We start from the raw sequence: 20203 nt of genomic DNA on the forward strand, positions 1-20203 counted from the left end.
TAATCAATTCATTCCAAATCTGTTCTGCTGCTTGAAGTTTTTTCTTCACAGCGGTTTACTGTTATTCTTTGAATAGGTTTGTTGTAAATAGACTTGTGAAGCAGGGGATCAGATTTGACCTACACAGCTGAATGAGTTTGAGAAGGGTCAAACCCCTCTCCCTCTTTGCTAGCAGATATGGACCTGACTGATTTTTACTGTAAGGACAGCAATAATTGTCTTTTACGCTTAGCAGTAGTAACTCATTCCATGTGCTTAATAGAATACATGATTTAAATGGAAGCAACTTCATATCTATCTACAAATGCTGGCCATTTAAATCATACAGAGAAATCTTATGTATTTTGGGACTTTAATAGTGTAACCCCAATCCTTCCAATACTTCGGCCCAGTACATCCGTTGTACATCTTCCAAATCCCGAGTGATGTAATGATTACAGCCCCCCAGTTCCCCAAACATCAGCCTAGATTTGATGAAGGGTAAAACAAATCTCTTTGTTGAACAAGAATACAGGCTTTTTATACACTTGAGAAGTATGTCAGTGAGCACCCAAAGCATCACACACAGGTCAGGTGAGCCTGAATAAATTATCATATGCAGATGAAATTGTATACAGAAACATAATTATGTGAGCTAATTACCTAGCCATCTGGACAGAAATAATAGGTAAATGGGAATCCAGACATGGACACTGTTATAATTAACATGCTAATTAACTCAGCACTGCAACAAGGCCAAAACAAAGCACATTACACATTATCCTAAGTATAAACACAGAAGACCATATTAAACAGACAATAGTAGAAGACCCCAGTAGCAGACTGTCCGTCTCCCACATTGAAGCACCTGGAATCCACATCCAAGCAACATCCCGGCCATTCAGAAGTCACAGACTTCATGGCAACAGTCTACAACAGTCTATGAGGCAAAGCTCATACAATGTTCTATCATTCTGATACAGTGGAATTAATGTATCATAGATTTCTTGAGAGATATTGTGTAAAAATATCACTGTCCCATTTGAAGCAAACAAAACAACATTCTCAGTGTCAACCAAGTAGTTGTCCATCATTTTCTCGTTCACCCTGTGCCCCAAATAGATACACGGTGACTTACACATAAGAGGGGCCTAGGGAGCTGAGAGAGGGATTTCTCAACCTCTCCAAGGTAAGCTGGGTTCCATGGGCCCCACCAACAAAAGTGACTGTCATCACATCTTATGAGCCTGTTCCATGGCCCATAGTTAGTGGGCAGGAGGCTAGCCTCCACACTCCTCCAGGAGCCCGTGGCAAACATCCAGGCAAAGGGGCATTTGTCACAAATAGTAGTGATGAATTTTCTTAATGAGAACAACACTCTGTCAAAGCCATAAAGACTCATAAAGATGTCTGTAAGAGTAATAAAAAATTCAACAGGGAGAAGGGGACTTCTTGTAATAGCCAGAGGTAGGTGATGCTTGGAGTTCGGGGAAGAGACATTGCTAAAAAGAATCGCTGAAAAAATATACACTGGGGTTGGTTTAGTAAAGCTGGTGCAGCTCTGCATAGAGACCAATCATCTTCCAGTGTATTTTTCTAAGGCCCCTTTCACACAGGGAGTCTGTCAAGCGGACTCCGTTTTTCTCAGCTGGGGATCGATCCGCCGATCCCCCGCTGAGCAGGCGGATGGCAGCTCTATCTCCGCGCTGTGTGTGGAGACAGAGCTGTCAGGTCCCCATTCTTCTCTGTGGGGAAATCGGATGAGAACGCCCATCTGTCCTTTCTCATCCGATCTGATCCGCCAGATGGATAGAAAATAGGGTTTCTATCCGTCCGGATTTGACGGATCGGATGTCTGAACGGTCCGCCTGTGTGAAAGGGGCCTAAATGAACAAGCTGAAGTTAGAAGCTGATTGGCTACCATGCATAGCTGCATCAGAGTTTGCACTAGTTTTAGTAAATCAGTCTCACTATATGTCATTGGAGATTTAAGATATACATTTTGCATTGCCAAACCTGTTAAAATATTTCTGACTAATATTTCTTACCAAATCATTGTAATAATAAACATTCATAGTATAGTATACGATATGTACTCTTCTCATTTTTTTTTTATAGTAATCCTGTAAATGTTTATTTTAGGGCTTTCCTGGATCAGATGGATTTAGTGGATTCCCTGGTGATAAGGTATTATTAGGAAAATCATTGTGGTAAGGTACAATGAGTTTGTGCAATGAGTTTATAAAAATCAAAAGAAATGCAGTCAATTCTCAATGAGCAGCGATCAGTGTTTAGCATTTACCAGGTGTTACCTATGCACTGGAAGTGCCCCCATCTAATGAATCTATAGGCATATAGGATGGCGTGAGCTACTGTTTCTGATCTTTGTATGCACAGATGTGAATTTATTTGCTATACCTTTTTATACCAGTAGAAGTGATGCAAAAATGGCGTAGTGCTTCCTAAATACATATCATAATCATCTCCTTAAAGTGATATTTAGCCGCTTATTTACTCACTTACAGTGTTCCAGTTTAAGCTGGTGCCATGACCACTGCCCCAGGTGTCCTGTTTCAGGGTGGCTCCTTTCTCTTGTAGCATCCCATGGACCCACCCTTGCATGCAGGGACCAGAGCTGTGTCTCTCTACACAGTCTGCATCAATGGAAACATTAAGCCCCATAGCCTAGGACGGCAAGACACTCCCCTGTTCTGCCCCTACCCCCTTCCCCAAACTAACAGACTGGCTCACATTGCACTGTCCACTATTAACTCTTTCCTGTGAAGTCTAAAAGTTTAGAAAAGTAGCACTTAGGGAGCAGGAGCCAGCTGCACTGAAATTTGTAAACTGCAAGTGCTGGGGTAAGAAATTTAACAAATAGTTTACTGGGGAACACCTATTTTATTGTACTTAGTGTGTTAAGGTAAAGCTGAGGATTTATTACTACTTTTACCTTTTGCATGGTTTCAAGTGGATGTAAATTGTAAACCCTCACATATACCCAGTGAAATGAACAGCCTCAGATGATACGCAGAGATTAAACAAATCTCCCTACATAAGTTTTACTTGTCTATGTGCTGTCTTCAGCTTTCTACACTGTTTAGAATGTGCATGTCCTCTTTGAATTTTCTCTTCCTGATTCACCTGTGGGAGAGAAGTTTGGCCATACACTATGAGACAGCTGATTGAAGGAAATGCACACACCCCCTCTCCACATAGGAAGAGATGTGCTGTGAATAGACCAGCTCTCTGATAATCTATTTATAGCATCCACCCCATCAGCCTGGTTTTATCTCAGTTGACAAGGAACTTGTCAGAAGTTATCATGCTGATAACAGAAGAAAGGAACAGGAGAAAGATATGGAACAGGGCTTTGAAGAGAGATAAGTTAAAAACTACAGATAGATGTGCCCAGGTCAAATTTCATGAATCAGGTTTATATCCACTTTAAGCCAAACTCCAGTCACCTTGTTTTGGAAAGAACAGGAAAGAGTCAAATCCCATTTGAACTTTCTGTTTAAATTAGCTAAATATATTAAAGTGCATTAACCGCCTTAGCGGTAAACCCGAGCGTGACTCGGGGTAGGAATTTTCTGCTATTAGCGGTATCCCCGAGTCACGCTCGGGGTGAATGGGCAGAGCGTGCAGACAGCGCAGCGGAGCTTCTCTTACCTTATCCTGGCGATCCAGCGATGAGCTCTCATTGCTGTGACCGCCAGCGAGATCTCCGCCGCTCGTCTGTCGGTAGGAGGACTTCCTAGTTCCGTTCCCTGCAGCAGCAATGCTGCATGGGAGCGGAACTAGGGAGGGAAATTCAAAAAAAAAAAAAAAAAAAACGTTGCACAAAACACATAACACATTTTATATTATATATATGCATATATGTATATGCATATATATATATATATATATATGCATATATCTATATATAGATATATGTATATGTATATATATATATGTATATATATATATATACCTATATACACACACACATATATATATATATATATATATATATATATATATATATATATATATATATATATATATATATAAAATTATATTATTGATTCGATTATAATTCATGCGTTATATATATATATATATATATCTATATACACACATATATATATAATATATAATATATAGCGCATGAATTATAATCTAATCAATAATATAATTTTATTATATATACTATATATTAAATAATAAAATAATATTATTGATTCGATTATAATTCACTTGTTTGTGTTTCAAATTTATCACATCTGGGATGTCTACTAGAGACTTGTTTTGGTCAGGTTTAAGTCAGTAATTACTAAGAATTGTAGGCCTATAATACATAACGCCAAATTTCCATGAAAAGAATTGTACCGCTTTTGGAACAGAATTCCTGACAGAATCATACCGCCAGGGAGGTTAAAGAAAAGATGTGCAAAGTCTTACAGTTTGTTTTCTTTAAAAATAAAAAACAACACAGCCTGTCCCCTGCCTGATGCATAATGGGACCCTTGCTCTCTGTGGGAAAATAATGATCACTTTGCATAGGTCTGATATACCCTCTACTGACTTAGAGTTAAGAACTATAGAGAGATGACTGCTTCCCCATAGAGAGCAAGGGTTCTACTTTGCAGCTGTGGCAGGACACAGGCTTTTCTACACAGGCTGTAACTCCTAGCAAATCAACCCCTTTATCTCTGTTTAGAATCATTGTTGCTTTGTATCACTCATATGCCACAATTTTGTGTTTCATAGGGGAAGACTGGCCCTTCTGGACTTACTGGACTTGATGGATTCAAAGGATTGAAGGTAATGCATTAGACTGTAAGGAATATACTGGTGTATATGCCCTGCGCCACGTGTTTAATTTTTAAATATGAGAAATAGATAATATATATAATTTTGTGAGTAAAATTGGTGAATAAATAAATGAATAAATAGATGTATAGATATGTGTGTAATTTAAGCAGCTGCTATAGAAATTAGAAAGTGATGTGTAGGTAAGTAGTCAAAAGGCTACCTATAGCGCTTGCTTTAAATTAATCTCTATAAAATGAATATACTAAACTTCATAAATCTATTACAAGTAAATTGTGTAGAATAATAAATTAGTAGATCATATCCCATATAACATTAATAAAATTTGTAAAAGTCCAAAAATGTCCAATAAATATGTATTATAAAGTGAATCTTTGTGCAGACTTCCAAAAATACAATTCCAATAAATGTGCAAATATAAAGTAAGTCCGTTGTGCAATCTTCCAAACAAAAAGTGCAAGTGCTCAGCGCGATGATTACTCTTCAGTAGTAATCCTAATACTTGTGATTTCACTGTGACAAAGGTAAGATTCAATCACTCACCAAACGTTGTGGGTCATGTGTGCCTTATAGCACCATGACCATTCAGGCTTGTGTAGCCGTCCAGGCTAAAAGGTCTTTTGGCTTGCTTCAGATGGATAAGGTGATAGGATCTCCCTCCGTCTCCTCTCCCCTCGTGCCAAAACTTTTTAGTTGGCTTAGGTCAGTGATATACCTGGCACCGACATTGGTATATGCACATTATTACATTGTAATGAAGGTATATCTATCACTGTTATAGTCTGTTGGGCACATATATGTTGTATATTTATTAGTATCTACTCTGTTGTTGTGGTGTGGTACAAGTCTTGTTTGATTTCACTGTGTGATGAACAGCAGCGACAGTTTTTCTTTAATTTAAAGGTATATACACGTAGCATGGGGGTGAGGTTCGCTAATCGTTTTTGGTTGTATAATGACAAAATGTGGAAAATTTCAAAGGTTGTGAATATTTTTTCAAGGCACTGTAGCTACATTAAAAATGATTGTCTTTACTGCCTAAAATCCAGTAATACACTGTCACACCCTGCACATGCTCAATTGCTCCCCATTTTTAGGTGTTTTTTGGCACTGCCAAGTGTGTGGAGGCCGATCTGCTGGCAGCCTTAAAGCAGAATTAAACCCCCCCTTTCCTTTACAGCCAAGAAAGCTGCTTCTGTTTGATCTGCAACTGCCATGGTGCTGCACATGTGATCAGTTATGACACCATACATTTGACAGTTTGACAGCTTTGTTGAGGAAACAAGTAAATGTGACAGTTAGCAATCCAGCCATTCCAGGGGCTCTGGGTTTCAGCAAAATGGCAGCATCCAGCAGGAAGAAACCGGAACAATGCTGGAGGCAATTTATAGCACACAATAATTTTGGTAGCCAAATTATTATTGTGGATTGTATGTTCCTGCCTAAAGAACCTTATTTTTTATAAAGTTGGTATGGGTAAAGTTCTGCTATAAGGATTTTTGAGGCAAATTCTTCTTTCATTTCTCTTTCATAGAAAACTGCCTCATTCCAATTAGTTTAGATCCTTAAAATGTAGAAAGTTTATAATTGTGCTCCCAAATCAGACAAACAAAACAATCTATTAGCTTTTCCTTCCCTGCTTCAGGATGACGGGAAGATAGTATGAGCACCAGGGCTGTCTTTAGTATTGATTGGACCCTGTGCAAATATTTTCTTGGGCCCTACCAAATGTCAACTATTTGTGGGCAGTGCGGGCTCAAGGGGCAGCTGCTTTGGGCCCCACAACAATGGCTGGGCCCGGAGTAGCTGCCCCTTTTGCCCTGTGTTAAAGATGGCCCTGATGAGCACATCCCTAGCACAGAATGATATCTATTTAGTAAAGCTCACATTTAATATATTGTCTTTCTTAATGGGAAATATTAATGCTGACACAGCTTTTATCTATCTCAGCTTTGCCATATTTTAAGAAGTTATAAAACATTGCTGATAATTTATGTCCAAATGAATCTGAAGGAATCCATTATATTTGTATATACTGGAGTTTCTTCAGCCACAGGGAAATTGGGAAGGAGAGATTCTTGAAGGGGGATGAAAGACTAACCAGTCAGGAGCTCAGCTCCTTTCCACTCAAAGTAACAATAGGTTTTGTGGTAATATATGTCTCAATGTATTTTAAATGAACAAAAACACTGTAAAGGACAAAATAGTTTGTATTACATGTAAAATACATTTCTAGTGATTGTTTTTCATCAGAACATCGTTATGCATTTGTATAATTTAATTTCTTCCCCACTTTTTTAAGGGTGAACAAGGTGACATAGGTTTTCCTGGGGCCCCTGTGTATATAAACAATGGTGGATCCGCAATTCCAGGTAAGACTTTTTTATCCCTGTCACATTTGAAGTATATTTTTCAATGAAGATGATTTGACTTTGCATTGGACACCGCTTTGAGTTCTCCTTTACAGCTCAGTGCCGGGACAAGGCCATCCAGCGCCCAGGGCAAAGATGCCAAACTGTACCCCCCCCCCCTTCCCTTAGGGTTAGGTTCAGGGTGCCCCCATCCCTGCAATAAACTATTGTACCCAGGGCAGCCGCTCCTCCTGTCCACCCCTTGTCTTGGCCAGGGCCGTCTTTAATACTGATTGGACCATGGGCAAACATGGGCCCTCCTGAATCCACTTATCAACTATTTGCGGGCAGTGCTTGCTCAAGGGGCAGCTGCTTTGGGCCTCACAATAACGACTGGGCCCAGGGCAGCTTCCCCTTTTGCCCTGTGTTAAAGATGGCCCTGGTCTTGGCCCTGTTACAGCTCCTCCCTTTTTTTTTCTCTATTTCAAAGACTTTAACATATTCAGATGTCTGAGAAAGCAGAACAATAGAACAATTGTGGGTCACAATGTCAGTAATAATACGCAATGTCATATACTTAGTAAATAGATTGCACGGATGAAATTGTTGCCGCAGGCTTTGCAAAAACTCAAAAGCTTCTGGACACCAAAAACCCCTGGTGTTAGTACACACAGAATCATTTGCTGTGTCATGGTTACTTACATCTTTGATTCCAGCACAGGTGCCTTTTATATTTCTTGCTGTGGACTATGGTTTTACCCACATTGTCAGGCCTCTTGCACATGGAAATAAAGGACCGTGTTTTTTACTGATCTGGATATACAATAGATATATTGTTGTCTATGGGACAATGCACACACCTGCGTAAAGATCAGTAATACACTGATGAGTACAGAACCGTAAAACAAAAATAGAAAATGTTACATTTGATTGCAGTACTTTATGCACATCTGTATGTTTACGCGTTTCAACTAATGTTTACGCACTTATACACGCGTATACTGAAATACTGGCAATGAAGAATATTTTTATGTTTGTATACACTGACAAGCATTTACGCTCCTTTAGGCGTGGGTACGCAAGGTCTTTAAAAAACATTTTACTTTTTGTCAGTAAGATTCTGAGTATAAACATCAGTAAAGGCTGGATTCACACTGGTGCGATCGCAGACATTGCATGTGATTCAAATTTCTCTACAAATCACATCTGATGTCTGTGCGATGCCAAATTTTTTAGTCCTCACTGGAATTGGATTACATGGGTGTTTACACCCATGCGATCTGATTTCTGTACCATTTCATAGTTCCCACTGCGATCTGCAAACCATTTTAGGGGTGTCATTACCTTTACATTGACACCCCCAACAATTTGCAGATGTGGACTGGAACTAAATTCTTATGTCCATGTGCAAATAGCCCCGCAATCATGATGCTTCAGAGGAAAATATTGTCCATTTAAACTTGAACTGGGCACACTTTCATCAGTCAAGCATCAAGTCTTTACGCTGCTCCCCAGCTAAGGTTCTGCTGCACCCACACCCCAGTCACCTGTGCCTAAGTCTTTGCAGCATTCATAGCCTCTGTTGCTCTCCAGTTCTATCCATGTCTTCAATACACCCCTTCAGCAACCCCAGCCTCTTAGGGAATTTCAATAATTTCTAGCCTACTCTTAGTAATCTAAACAATCTTGAAGTTTGCAAACTTACTTTGAAAAGATCCTCACACATTTACTTTCTTGAATTCTGTGAAACATATTATGCCCTGTGAGTAGGCACTGCAGTGTCACAGAATTCATAGAGCCTGCCTTCTGGACCACAGAGGTGCTGAGAGGAGGAGTTTCAAGAGGTGGAGTCAGTATAGGAATCACTGCTCGCAAGCAGCGAGGTACCATGGGATATGTAGTCCTTAGGAATTCAAAGTAAACAGCAGAGGAGAAGCTACAAAGCATGTAGGGAATTCAGGGAGTTGTGGAAAGTGGAAAGTAAACATTAGCTGATGTACAAGAACATGTTAATGTGCAAAATTGCTTATGCTATTATGATCCCACCTATGTTCTTTTCTCTATCTATAAGGTTTACCAGGCGATCCTGGCCTTCCTGGGTTTCAAGGTATGCCAGGAGATGACGGCTTCCCTGGTACTCCTGGCTTTCCTGGCCCCCCTGGGTTGCCAGCATTTGGAAGAGGTAGGATTCGGATTCATTGTCAGACTGTCTGGTACTTTTTATGGTCTGCATTAGATATTTCTGTTTTACCAAGTCAGAAGAATATATCATTTTGCCTTGTATGATATCAACCAAATATCCACCAAGAAAAATGTGCCTATTTATTTTACATTACTAACAAAGGACAATGAGAATGGGAGACATGACATTTCCCAATAAATTTAAATAAATGCACTAATGGTTTCTTTAGATGTATCACATACTGTGGATAATAAATTGCATGTTTTGGGAAAATGTATCATAACTCTTACTATGTGATAACCTTGCAATGATTGCACTTTATGTGCAGTAGTGTTCTTTGCTTAATTCACTGGAAAGATTTTATGAGTGTTGAATGCCTGGTCCTCCCTTACGCAATGCTCCATCTGCCAGCTGCTAAGTCATTACAGCACTCAGTCAAAGGACATTAGGTGTTTTTTCTATCATTTATAAACTTGATCTTGCCAGTTTTGCCTTATGTGGAAAAGCATTCAGTAGCCTAAAGTACTCCCGTCATAAGAGAAATATTGATGCCGTCATTGCTGGCTTTCCCATGAAAATTGCTAGTTGCCTGGTTGTGTCTTTCTGCAATAATTCTGAGCCACAGACCTGGAATAAACATGCAACAAATAAAGTCAAAGATTTTATACTTGTTTCATGTCAGTGACCCTGAAGGTATTGAATCCAAGGCATAATCATGACGAATAGGCAATTAACATAACCAGATCTATAAACATAGTGTTCCTCTAGGCCAGGGGTCTCCAAACTTTCTAAACAAAGGACCAGTTTACGGTCCTTCACACTTTAGGGGGGCCAGACTGTGGCCATTGGGAGTAGCAAAGGTCCCGATGTCAGGGGATAAAAAAATAAATATCCCCCATCATTTGTTTCAGTGGGAGTAATTATTCCCTATCATTGGTGTCAGTGGAAGGAAGTGTGTCCCCTCATTGGGGTCATTGGGTCCCGTTGTTTGTGTCATTGGGAGGAATTGTGCTCCATCGTTGGTGTCATTGGGGATGAATAGTGCCCCATTGTTGGCATCATTGGAAGGAATTGTGTCCCTTCATTAGAGTCAGTGGGGTAATTGTGCCCCATTGCTGGTATCAGTGGATGAAACAATGTCCCAAGGGGCCGCAGTTTGAAGACCACTGTTCTAGGCCCTGCATCCTTAAATAAGAACTCCATTATCTCAGGATTTTAATTAGGTTCACACTATAAAAAGCTACCACCATAAAAATGACCTTATCTTATACCATTAATGTGCTTAAAATTTTTACACAAGATACCTGCATCCTGAAAAACTATATACAGAAAAACATGGTTGAGGCAGAATGGATTTTCATGGTACCACCAAAGACATAACAACACTTTGTATAGATTAAAACCAACATATTCAATTCACAAAAAATATAAAATCTTGTAGAAAAACAAATCATGCCTGAAAAGATCACATTCATAACTCCCTCAAAAACTGGACTACTATATAATAATGGCACTATATAGTGCCCTCAATCAGGTGATGTAATCTTGACAAAATTTAGCCAGTACTTCTCAACAGGTTTCCCGGAATTACCGCTTCTTCAGGAGTATTATAGAGAGTGAGTTATCTGCAAATGACAGCAAAATATATAATATACAAAGATACAAAAAGTTAAATATTATACTATATCATTACTTTGAGCATTGCAAGGTGTCCTGTAGGGTGTGGAGGGGTTTAGCTTACCCATAAGATTTTTTTTTTAAATCTATACAAAGTGTTATGCCTATGGTGGTACAATGAAAGTCCATTCTGTCTCAACCACATTGTTCTGTATATACCTTATCTTATAGTTGTAAGCATCCTACTTAATATACACACAGTTTATAACCCTTCCTAAGTTGAAATCACAGTAATGTAATTCACCTATTGCTTTATATAAGGAAAAGTCACAGTAGAAGCTGTGCTTCCTTAGATATTTATTTTCCCCCAGTGTGCTGATTGGACAAAAAGCAAGGGCACGTTGATGAGGTCATCATGTGATTCCCCCCCTGCTGTACCCATGCTCAGTGTTTGGATGCATTCACACCACTGTGTTTTGGTGCATTGCAAGTGATTTTTTATTTTATTTTACTTGAAGTTCTACTTTGACATTTATACCAGTTTATTAGGAGGAATAATATGAATCACCTTTGAAAAAATCTAAATGCATGACATCTGTCATTGCCAACAAGATAGCACTAAACCTCATCAGTGTTGCTGCTGCCAAATTGTCAAATGACTGGCTGTGGCATGTCTTGTAGTGCTTAGTACACTCCAGTCTGTAGAGAGGTCTAGGACCTGGCTGTGCAATTCGACAGGAATGAACCACAGACTGGTTTTATGTGATTTAACTGTATATTTAGGTGTTTTCTTGGAATTCAGTCTCAATCCTTTTAGCAAGTTGGGATAAATGCCATCAAATATGTACAAGCCATTTTAATTGTATATACTGTATATATTTTTTTTTACATTTAATTTTCTGTTATACTTTTTAACTTTTCCACAATATTTATTTTTTTTTATTTTTTTATTTTTTTACAGTGCAGTACACAACATATAAAACTATTTGAAAAAAGCTTACTATGCAGTGCCATATTGTCACCAGCAGGCGGCTGTGTAGCTCTGAATAATAGGCATGATGCATGATAGTATACATGTACAACAAGAAGTCCAATTTACATGAATTGGTGCTTCCAATTTTGAACTGCGCTAAGAAACAAATATATTCATTTATCAATTCTGTTCTCATTCAGCAACTAAATTTGTTTCATATTTTTGTAAGTGTCTTTTGTATTCACAATATTACCGAGTGAACCACAAAATGATTTATTGTATGAACAGAAGACAATTGAATTTGGCAGTGCAAACAGCAATAATGTGCAGTTACACAAGCAAGCAAACAGATTTTAACTTTCATTGGTTTTGCAGTAAGGACAATGAAAGGGGATCATAAATTGCATTGGGTTATATAACTTTCTGCCACAATCTTTTACTTTCTAAATACAGCTTATATATATATATATATATATATATATACATATGCATATATTTGTGAATTATTTTTTTTTGTTTTGTTTTTTTAGGTCGACCTGGTAGTCCAGGCTATCCGGGTGTTCAGGGATACAAAGGGGAGAGAGGCGATTCAGGTAGACCAGCTTATGGTCAGAAAGGAGTCCAGGGGAATATAGGTCCACAAGGACCACCTGGACCACCAGGGCTTCCAGGACTACCGGGACCAGGTAACATAACGTGTTTTGTGATAGGCATGGGGCATGGACCTTTGTTTTTAATAACCTTTAGGAGAAGTATATTTAATTCACCTGAAACAAACGAGATATGTGAAATGTATACCTTCCAGCTTTCTGAGTTTGAACAAAGGGTCACCTTATACAACTGTAGCACCCTCTTAGGTAGGTGCTAGGAAAACCATAAGGGAGACCCTGTCTGCTTATCAGGGGGGCCTATTTGTTCAGTCAGGCTGTCATGTGTTTCCAGGGTGTCTGTTGTGTTGGGGAGTCTCCCCAATGTGTCCAATGGGGGGTTCCTATTGGACAGTGGATGAAACCTAACCAGTAGCACACCAGGGCTTGTATCTATCCCAGAGGGCAGAATCTGCTGCAAAGCACCCTGGGAAAGGGTATAAGTCTGAGGGGAACACATGACATAGCGTCTTTGGTGGGAAGCAGAGTCCCAGGAGGAGGGTGATGGCTGTCTCTCCTCCTGCCAGCGGTAGTGAAGTTGTTCTTGGCAGTCAGCCTGAAGGACAGAAGGTTGAGGTGAGCAGCAGAGAGGGATCCAGAGTGCTGTGGACCGAGTGGAGCTGCTGGGCAGAGGTTTCCAGGAAAACAGTGTTGTAAGTACTGTAAACTGCCCAGGGGTCTGCCTAGGAAAGGGGACCACTCCAGAAGGTCAGAGGGAAATGGGAGCCAGCTAACCAGTAGAGAAGGCTTAGAAAAGGGGGTGCCAGAGTCTAAGCCCTGAAGATAAGTGTGTGAAAGATGGTGTCGGTGTGGGCCCTGAAGCGTTAAAGTGTTCAGCAGTGCAGCAGTGATAAAATAGCTACCTCAGCAAGGAGTGCCTAAGGGAGCTTCAAAGGGACTTTGAGTCACAAGGAGGTGATCAGAAGTCAGTTCAGTGTTAACAGGCAGCAGGCCAACATTAACCAGCGTTAACCGGTGCTGACCAGCATCAAGTCAGCGCCAACAGGCATTTTTTCAGTTGTCCCCTGTAAATTGTGCATAGTTGAGCCAAAGGAGTATCCCACTCATCCCTTCTCCTATCCAAGTTCTCAATAAATATATAAAATCCAAAGATACTGGACTGGTCATTGTTTCAGTGCTCACACTTGGAGAAACATGCACAGGGGTACTTTTGTTGCACCCGGTGACCCAGGGGGACCCAAATCCAGCAAAACAGCTGGGAATCCTGCTACACAACCAACATGTTAAAATACTTTAAATACATTGATGCACCCCCACTAATGCCTTCTATCAAGAAGCAAACATGCAGGCATTTATAAACACTTAAAAGGGCCTGTGTCACTGAACAGGGAAACTAGAGAAAACAAAAATCAATTAAATACAGTGGTCCTTATTGGGAAAAAATGTTTCCTACAGCAACTACAGTATACTAATCATGTTTCTAGAAGCAGTTAGAAATAAAACACACTTTTTTTGTTTTTATAGAAAACAAACACATTTTAGGCCCCTTTCACACTTATGCGACCCGATTTTACTGCGATTTTGCCGCATGATTTTGACGCGATTTTGAAAGCAATGGCTATGGCTCAAAACTCAATCAAATCGTGGCAAAGTAGTGCAGGAACTACTTTGAAGTCGGTGGACTTCAAAACGCACTGATATGAATGGGGCTCATTGAAAATAATGGAAAACGACTTGTCATGTGATTTTGCGGTCCAAAATCGCGGGACAAGTCGCACTAGTGTGAAAGGGACCTTACTGTTGCTTTAGTTAACCGGTTGCCGACCGCGGCACGACTATATACTGCGGCAGTCAGCCCCGGCCAGGCAGAGTGACGTAGGGGTACGTCACTCGCCTGTCACTGACTTAAGAGCCAATTGCGGGCGGGCGCACGCACGCCGAGGCGCGCGCCCGCCGCGGCTCGTTCACTGACAAGTCAGTGCGTGTGACGATCGCTCCGGTGAACTTGTTATGTAAACAAGCCGCCCGTCATTCTCCCTGGTGTAAAAATGAAGATCAGACGGTTCTACTATGTAGGACCATTGATCTTTATTTTTACACCAATAGCCATGTCCCTATACAGTTAGAATCACGCCCCTAGGACACACTTAACCCCTCCCTCTCCAATACAGTTAACCCCTTCCCTGCCAGTGTCATTTTTGCAGTAACAGTGCATATGTATAGCACTGATTACTGCAGTAATGTCACTGGTACCCCCAAAAGTGTCAAAAATGTCAGTCAAGGGTCCGATCTGTCCGCCGCAATGTCGCAGTACCGAAAAAAAATCGCAGATCGCCGCCATTACGCGTTAAAATAAAACACCAAAAATGACAAAAATCTTTCCCTTTGTTAGTAAACGCGATAACTTTTGCGCAAACCAATCAAAATACGCTTTTTGCGATTTTTTTTTACCAAACATATGTAGCATAAAACAAATTGGCGAAAATGTTAAAAAATTTTGATTTTTACATTTTTTTGGGGGGGAATTTCATATAAAAAAATGTGAAAAATATTGTTATTTTTGCAAAAATTACGCTCTTTTTTTGTTTATAGCGCATGATCAAAAAATCGCACAGGTGATCAAATACCACCAAAAGAAAGCTATGTTTGTGGGAAAAAAAGGACGTCAAATTCGTTTTGGTACAGCGTCGCACGACCACGCAATTGTCCGTTAAAGTCACACAGTAAAAAATCGCAAGAAAACCCCTGGTCTTTTAGCAGCCAAATCCTCCGGGGCTTAAGTGGTTAACATCACTACATTTCTTTACATTTCTACATTTACTTTGCATGCTGCATTTAGGAGTGATTTCATCTGGTCAGTTATTCTTGATATTCTGTACTGTATTTTTCTAGGTTTATAGTTTTTCTTATTTAGACATAAGGTAGGTAACCCCATTACCAGAAAGTAAAAGTTTACTATCTGTTAACTATTTAATCAAAATGATTGCTATCCTACCTCTCAACTGTCCCTTCAGAGAAACAGTCCCTCTTATGAACCATATCTCATCATGTATTCTTAGGCCTCATGCACACTGGACGTTATCAAAATGTTTTTCAGCTTTTTTGCTGTAGCGTTTTTTTTTAGCTTTTTTTCAGCTGTAGCATTTTCTTAGCTTTTTATAGCAAAACTATACTTCCACAAAGGCACGTGGCTCAAAAACATCGATAAATGCCGAATAGCCCTGTTTTTGGGTGTTTTTCAGCATTTTTTAAGCTTTTATCTGAGTTAGAGTGTTTTTACAGCTGATAAATGCCTCCTAAAACCCACTAGTTCTGGGGTTTTTTCCAGCCAGAAAACGCCCCTGCCAAAAACTGCTGATAACAACCTATATGTGCATGGACACATAGGATAACATGCTGGGGAGTTTACTGGCTGCAGAAAAAAACGTCTGATGCCAAAAACAGCAGTTGTAAAAACGTCCAGTGTGCATGAGGCCTTACAGTCACAGTGTCATGGAGTTTGATAGATACTCTCTGCTGCCTGGGTCAACATCCAACAACAAGCAGGACAAATGTTAGAGCAGAAAGTAGCAGAGTCTGCAGACTGATGGCTGGGTCAGGCACAGATAAACTGGGTCTCGATTCCAACAAACACAGACCTGTTAATCAGGTGCAGGCTTAAAACTGTAGCTTCACTTTAAAGTGACTATTGAGGGCAGGTATGCACAGCATAGACCTGAGCTGCAGGACAGAGTAACCAGCAGATGGCAAAGGTTTATGGTCAAGCATTATACATAATACACCATTATAATCACCATTGCTATTTAGCACCCTCCTAGGTAGGCATTGTTTGCTCCATCTGCTTATCAGGGGAGCCTGATCAGTAGTTTTGCCTGTTACATGTGTCCATGTGTGATTCCCTTGGTCTGAGGGAGTGTCCCCACTGTATCCAATAGAGGAGCATGTTGGACAGTGGAGGAAACCCAGCCAGTGACACATAGGCTTTTGTGGCTGTCCCAGTGGGAGGGCACAACAGTGATGCATCCTGGGATAGGTCATAAAAGCCAGTGGCACATGTGACAGGGCGTCTTTGGGTGGGAAGCCAGGTCCCAGGAGGAGGGTGATGGTTTGTCTCTCCATCTGTCAGCAAGGAAGGTGGTCACAGGCAGTTGGCCTAGTGGACCAAGAGTGTGATGCTGATCCAGGAGGTCCAGGATACTGACAAGTGGAGCTGAAGGCAGAGCAACCCAGGGAAAAACAGTGTACGTGACTACAGGGAAGCTTGCCAGGGGTCTTCCCAGGAAGGGGACCACTCCAGTGAAGAGTCAGTGGACAAGGGCCAGCATGCACGGGAAGTGAGAAAGGGGGTGCCAAGTCAGGACCCTGAAGAAATCCAGTCAGGACCTATTTTCTACTTCACTTCAGTAGCAAAGTGAAGCAGCGGCCTTTTTGCACTCATTACAGTTAGTGTCCTCAGAAATTGTACATAGTCCAAGTTGGAGTATCCCACTCATCCCTTCTTCCATCCAAGTTCTAAAATAAAACACAAAAACTAAATCCCCTGGACTGTTCATTGTCTGAGCCAAGTCTTAAAATGAAACGTTTTACGGACTGCTGCTATGGGTAACCCAGGGGAATCCACACTCAGCAGCTCCCTAGGGGGCAGTGCTACAGCTATATTCCTCAATAGCCCTGTTTTCCTGTTTTTATTCTGCTATTGATGGGTGTTATATTCATTAGTTGGTGGTTTCATTACTGAATATTAGATTATCACTCAAAATCAAAAAATAGAAAAATTACCTTATACATATAAACATATTCTATAAGGAATTACCACAAAATGGTGTTGCTAATAATTTCTTATGCATATTTAACAACTGGTATATTGTTTAAGGTATAACATGTAGGATCATGGTAAAAGATGTACAGACTTATAAACATGCTACAAACAATAAAGCAGAATCCTGCTAAAGATCAGTTATCTTTGTAATATTTACTTAGCATCACGTATTGCCATATAATGGAGCATATATTCAGAAATACTAGTATTTGAAAACATTGTCCAATGCCAACAAAGCAAATGTTTATAATCAGGTATAATCAGGAATGCCTTTATTTGTATTCTTTACTCTTGGTTAAACAGATTTCTCTCATTAGAGTTGTAATCAGTACTACCAAATGCTATATAGAATCCTGCTATTTTGGATCATTTGTCTCCAGATGAGTGTAAATATCCTGTAATACTCAAATTGTGAGCCTTTTTTTGTTTAGTTTTAGCCCATTATCCACTGTGAATGAACTTATATTTCCCCTTCAATTAATTCCATGAAAATTGCAATTTGCTACATATACGAAATGTACCCTAAATTTCCAAATTTGCATAAAATGTTATAAAGGTCACTATGTTTATCAGAATCTTTGCATGTATGGTAATTCACCAATCACAGTAGTTTATGGCTCTTTGCTTATATGAAGATCTGTAGGTCAATCAAATAATACATGTATTATCTTTTATATATTATTTTATTGCTATAGCCAAAGGCAAATTGTGATATTTGCTGTGTAAATTATCTGCTATTTGGTTTAATGTAAATGTTTTCTTTCCTTCATCACTGGCAAACCATCCTTCATCAAAATTCACTTTTATACAGTATGGATGTCATATGAAATCCAAGAGTCACGTCAGTGTAAAATATTAAATTTGCAAGATAAGGGATATATTGGTGGAAAATGGCCTTGTAGAATGTTTTCATTGCAATTGGCATCAGCTGTTGCATTTCGGCACTGCACATGAACTAAATAGCTGTAATGTCTCTGGGCTATATAATCACAGGAAAAAAAGGATCTGAAGAATGAAATGGCCCCACTCAGCCAGAAGGTCCCTTTCACACATGCTCACACACAGGTCATCCGTTGACGGATGAAAAACGGACATCAATGTATCTCTATGTAAAAATGGATGACAACGGATGATCATCAGTTAACATCCATTTTCATCCGCTTCCGTCAATGTCCGTTTTTTCAAACGGATGAATGCCCTATTTTTCATCCGTCAAAAAAACAGATCGGATGAAAAACGGATCGGATGAAAAACGGATGACAACAGATGAAAAACGGACGACAATGGATGACAACGGATAAAAAACAGATAACTGAAGAAAAACGGATGAAAAACGGATAACAACTGACGAAAAACGGATGAAAACTGACGAAAAACGGATGAAAAATGGATGAAAAATGGATGAAAAACGGATGAAAAACTGATACATTTTGACGTGACTGAACTGATGAACTGAACGGACCATATGTGTGAAAGGGGCCTTAGTGTGCTGTCCTTATGATTATCATTTTGATTACACAATTCTAAACAGCTTGTATAAAAACAATTTAAAAAAAAAAAAATGAATGTTTTAAATCACAAGGAAATAAGAAAAACTGTCCCAAGCCAACCAGTTTGTAGGTCTTTTTGCCTTTCCTGTAGATTTAGGCCTGAAAAGCAGTAATTTGTTGTCACCTTCTGGATAGAACAGCTTGGTAGACAAAATGCTAACACTAGCATTAGCCTGATTAAGTTAGAAAATTTACTCTTTTAGGAATACCTGATATTTTTTATTGTTATTCTCAAAAAACACTATTCGTTTTTTTCCCCCAAAAACAAATATTTATAGGTCGTCCTATAGGACTAAAGGGAAGTGGCGAGCCTGGAAAACCAGGGGAGAAGGGCACGCAAGGTCCTCCTGGGAGATTTGGATCCAAGGGATTTAAAGGTGATTTGATAAATACAAATATGGCTTAAACCATTTGAAGTACAACTAAAGCCCCCTCTATGGTATTCTAAAACAAGTGCCAAATTCAGTTATGTACACAAGCTTTAAAAGTGTAAAAAAATAAATCTTCTACAATCGATGCTAGAGCTGAATTTTCCTTTGTTTGTGTCCTACACACTCCCCCTTCCAGACACTGCAGCTTACTGGGATGGTTCCAACAACAGAGGCAGTGCTGTCAATGTAGAAACAGGGACAGGATTAGGTGCAGCCAGTTGCTGACAGGAGCAAGTTTATGAATCATGAGTTCCATGCATTCTGCAACATTTTTTCATCCCGCTATAGTACAGGCAGACACAGGCTACATGAGAGTGGCAACTCTGCTTTAAATTCAGGAAGAGTGCAGGATCATTGCTATACCACCCCAAGAAGCTGCATTAGGTATTTGTGAAACATTGCAGGGTAACTAAGAGGAAACTGTAAGTTCTGCTGCACACATTTTTAGAGGCCATATTTCTATGTTAGGTTTATAGGTTATCACAATTTAAGACATGATCATTTTGGTATTTATATGTTTTCTTAGGTGATGCTGGTGACTGTGCTTGTGGAGGCACAGAAAATGATCGTGGTAGGGATGGACCACCTGGACCTCCAGGCCCACCAGGAAGCAATGGTTTTTCAGGATTTACAGGACCTAGTGGAGACCCAGGAAGGAGGGGGCCATCGGGCCCGCCTGGACCTTCTGTAAGTAACTTTGTAATTATTTGTTTGAGTTGATAATAGTTTGATATACTATTGGACCATATCGTGAAAAACAAATATACAGTACTAAACTATATGCTTTAAAAATTATGTACATTGCCTCTGCATTTGAGGTTCTCAACAGTTGGCCGCCATTTGACTAATGTACTGTAGGTTTATAATACTGTCTC

At 39.8% G+C, this 20203-nt stretch overlaps 1 protein-coding gene across 1 annotated transcript in view; it reads left to right on the forward strand.

Annotated features, from left to right (window-relative positions):
- The window catches only part of LOC309560790 (uncharacterized protein), a 332027-nt gene that overhangs the window by 268956 nt on the left and 42868 nt on the right, over positions 1-20203 (forward strand). Inside the window, exons 16-22 of the mRNA XM_082264455.1 lie at positions 2122-2166; positions 4735-4788; positions 7100-7169; positions 9220-9330; positions 12451-12606; positions 19176-19274; positions 19855-20015. Of these exons, the coding sequence (XP_082120581.1) occupies positions 2122-2166; positions 4735-4788; positions 7100-7169; positions 9220-9330; positions 12451-12606; positions 19176-19274; positions 19855-20015 (696 nt within the window). The remainder of the gene's footprint in view (positions 1-2121; positions 2167-4734; positions 4789-7099; positions 7170-9219; positions 9331-12450; positions 12607-19175; positions 19275-19854; positions 20016-20203) is intronic.

Source organism: Pelophylax lessonae (genome assembly GCF_965119305.1).
Source record: "Pelophylax lessonae genome assembly, chromosome: 7".
NCBI lineage: Eukaryota > Metazoa > Chordata > Amphibia > Anura > Ranidae > Pelophylax > Pelophylax lessonae.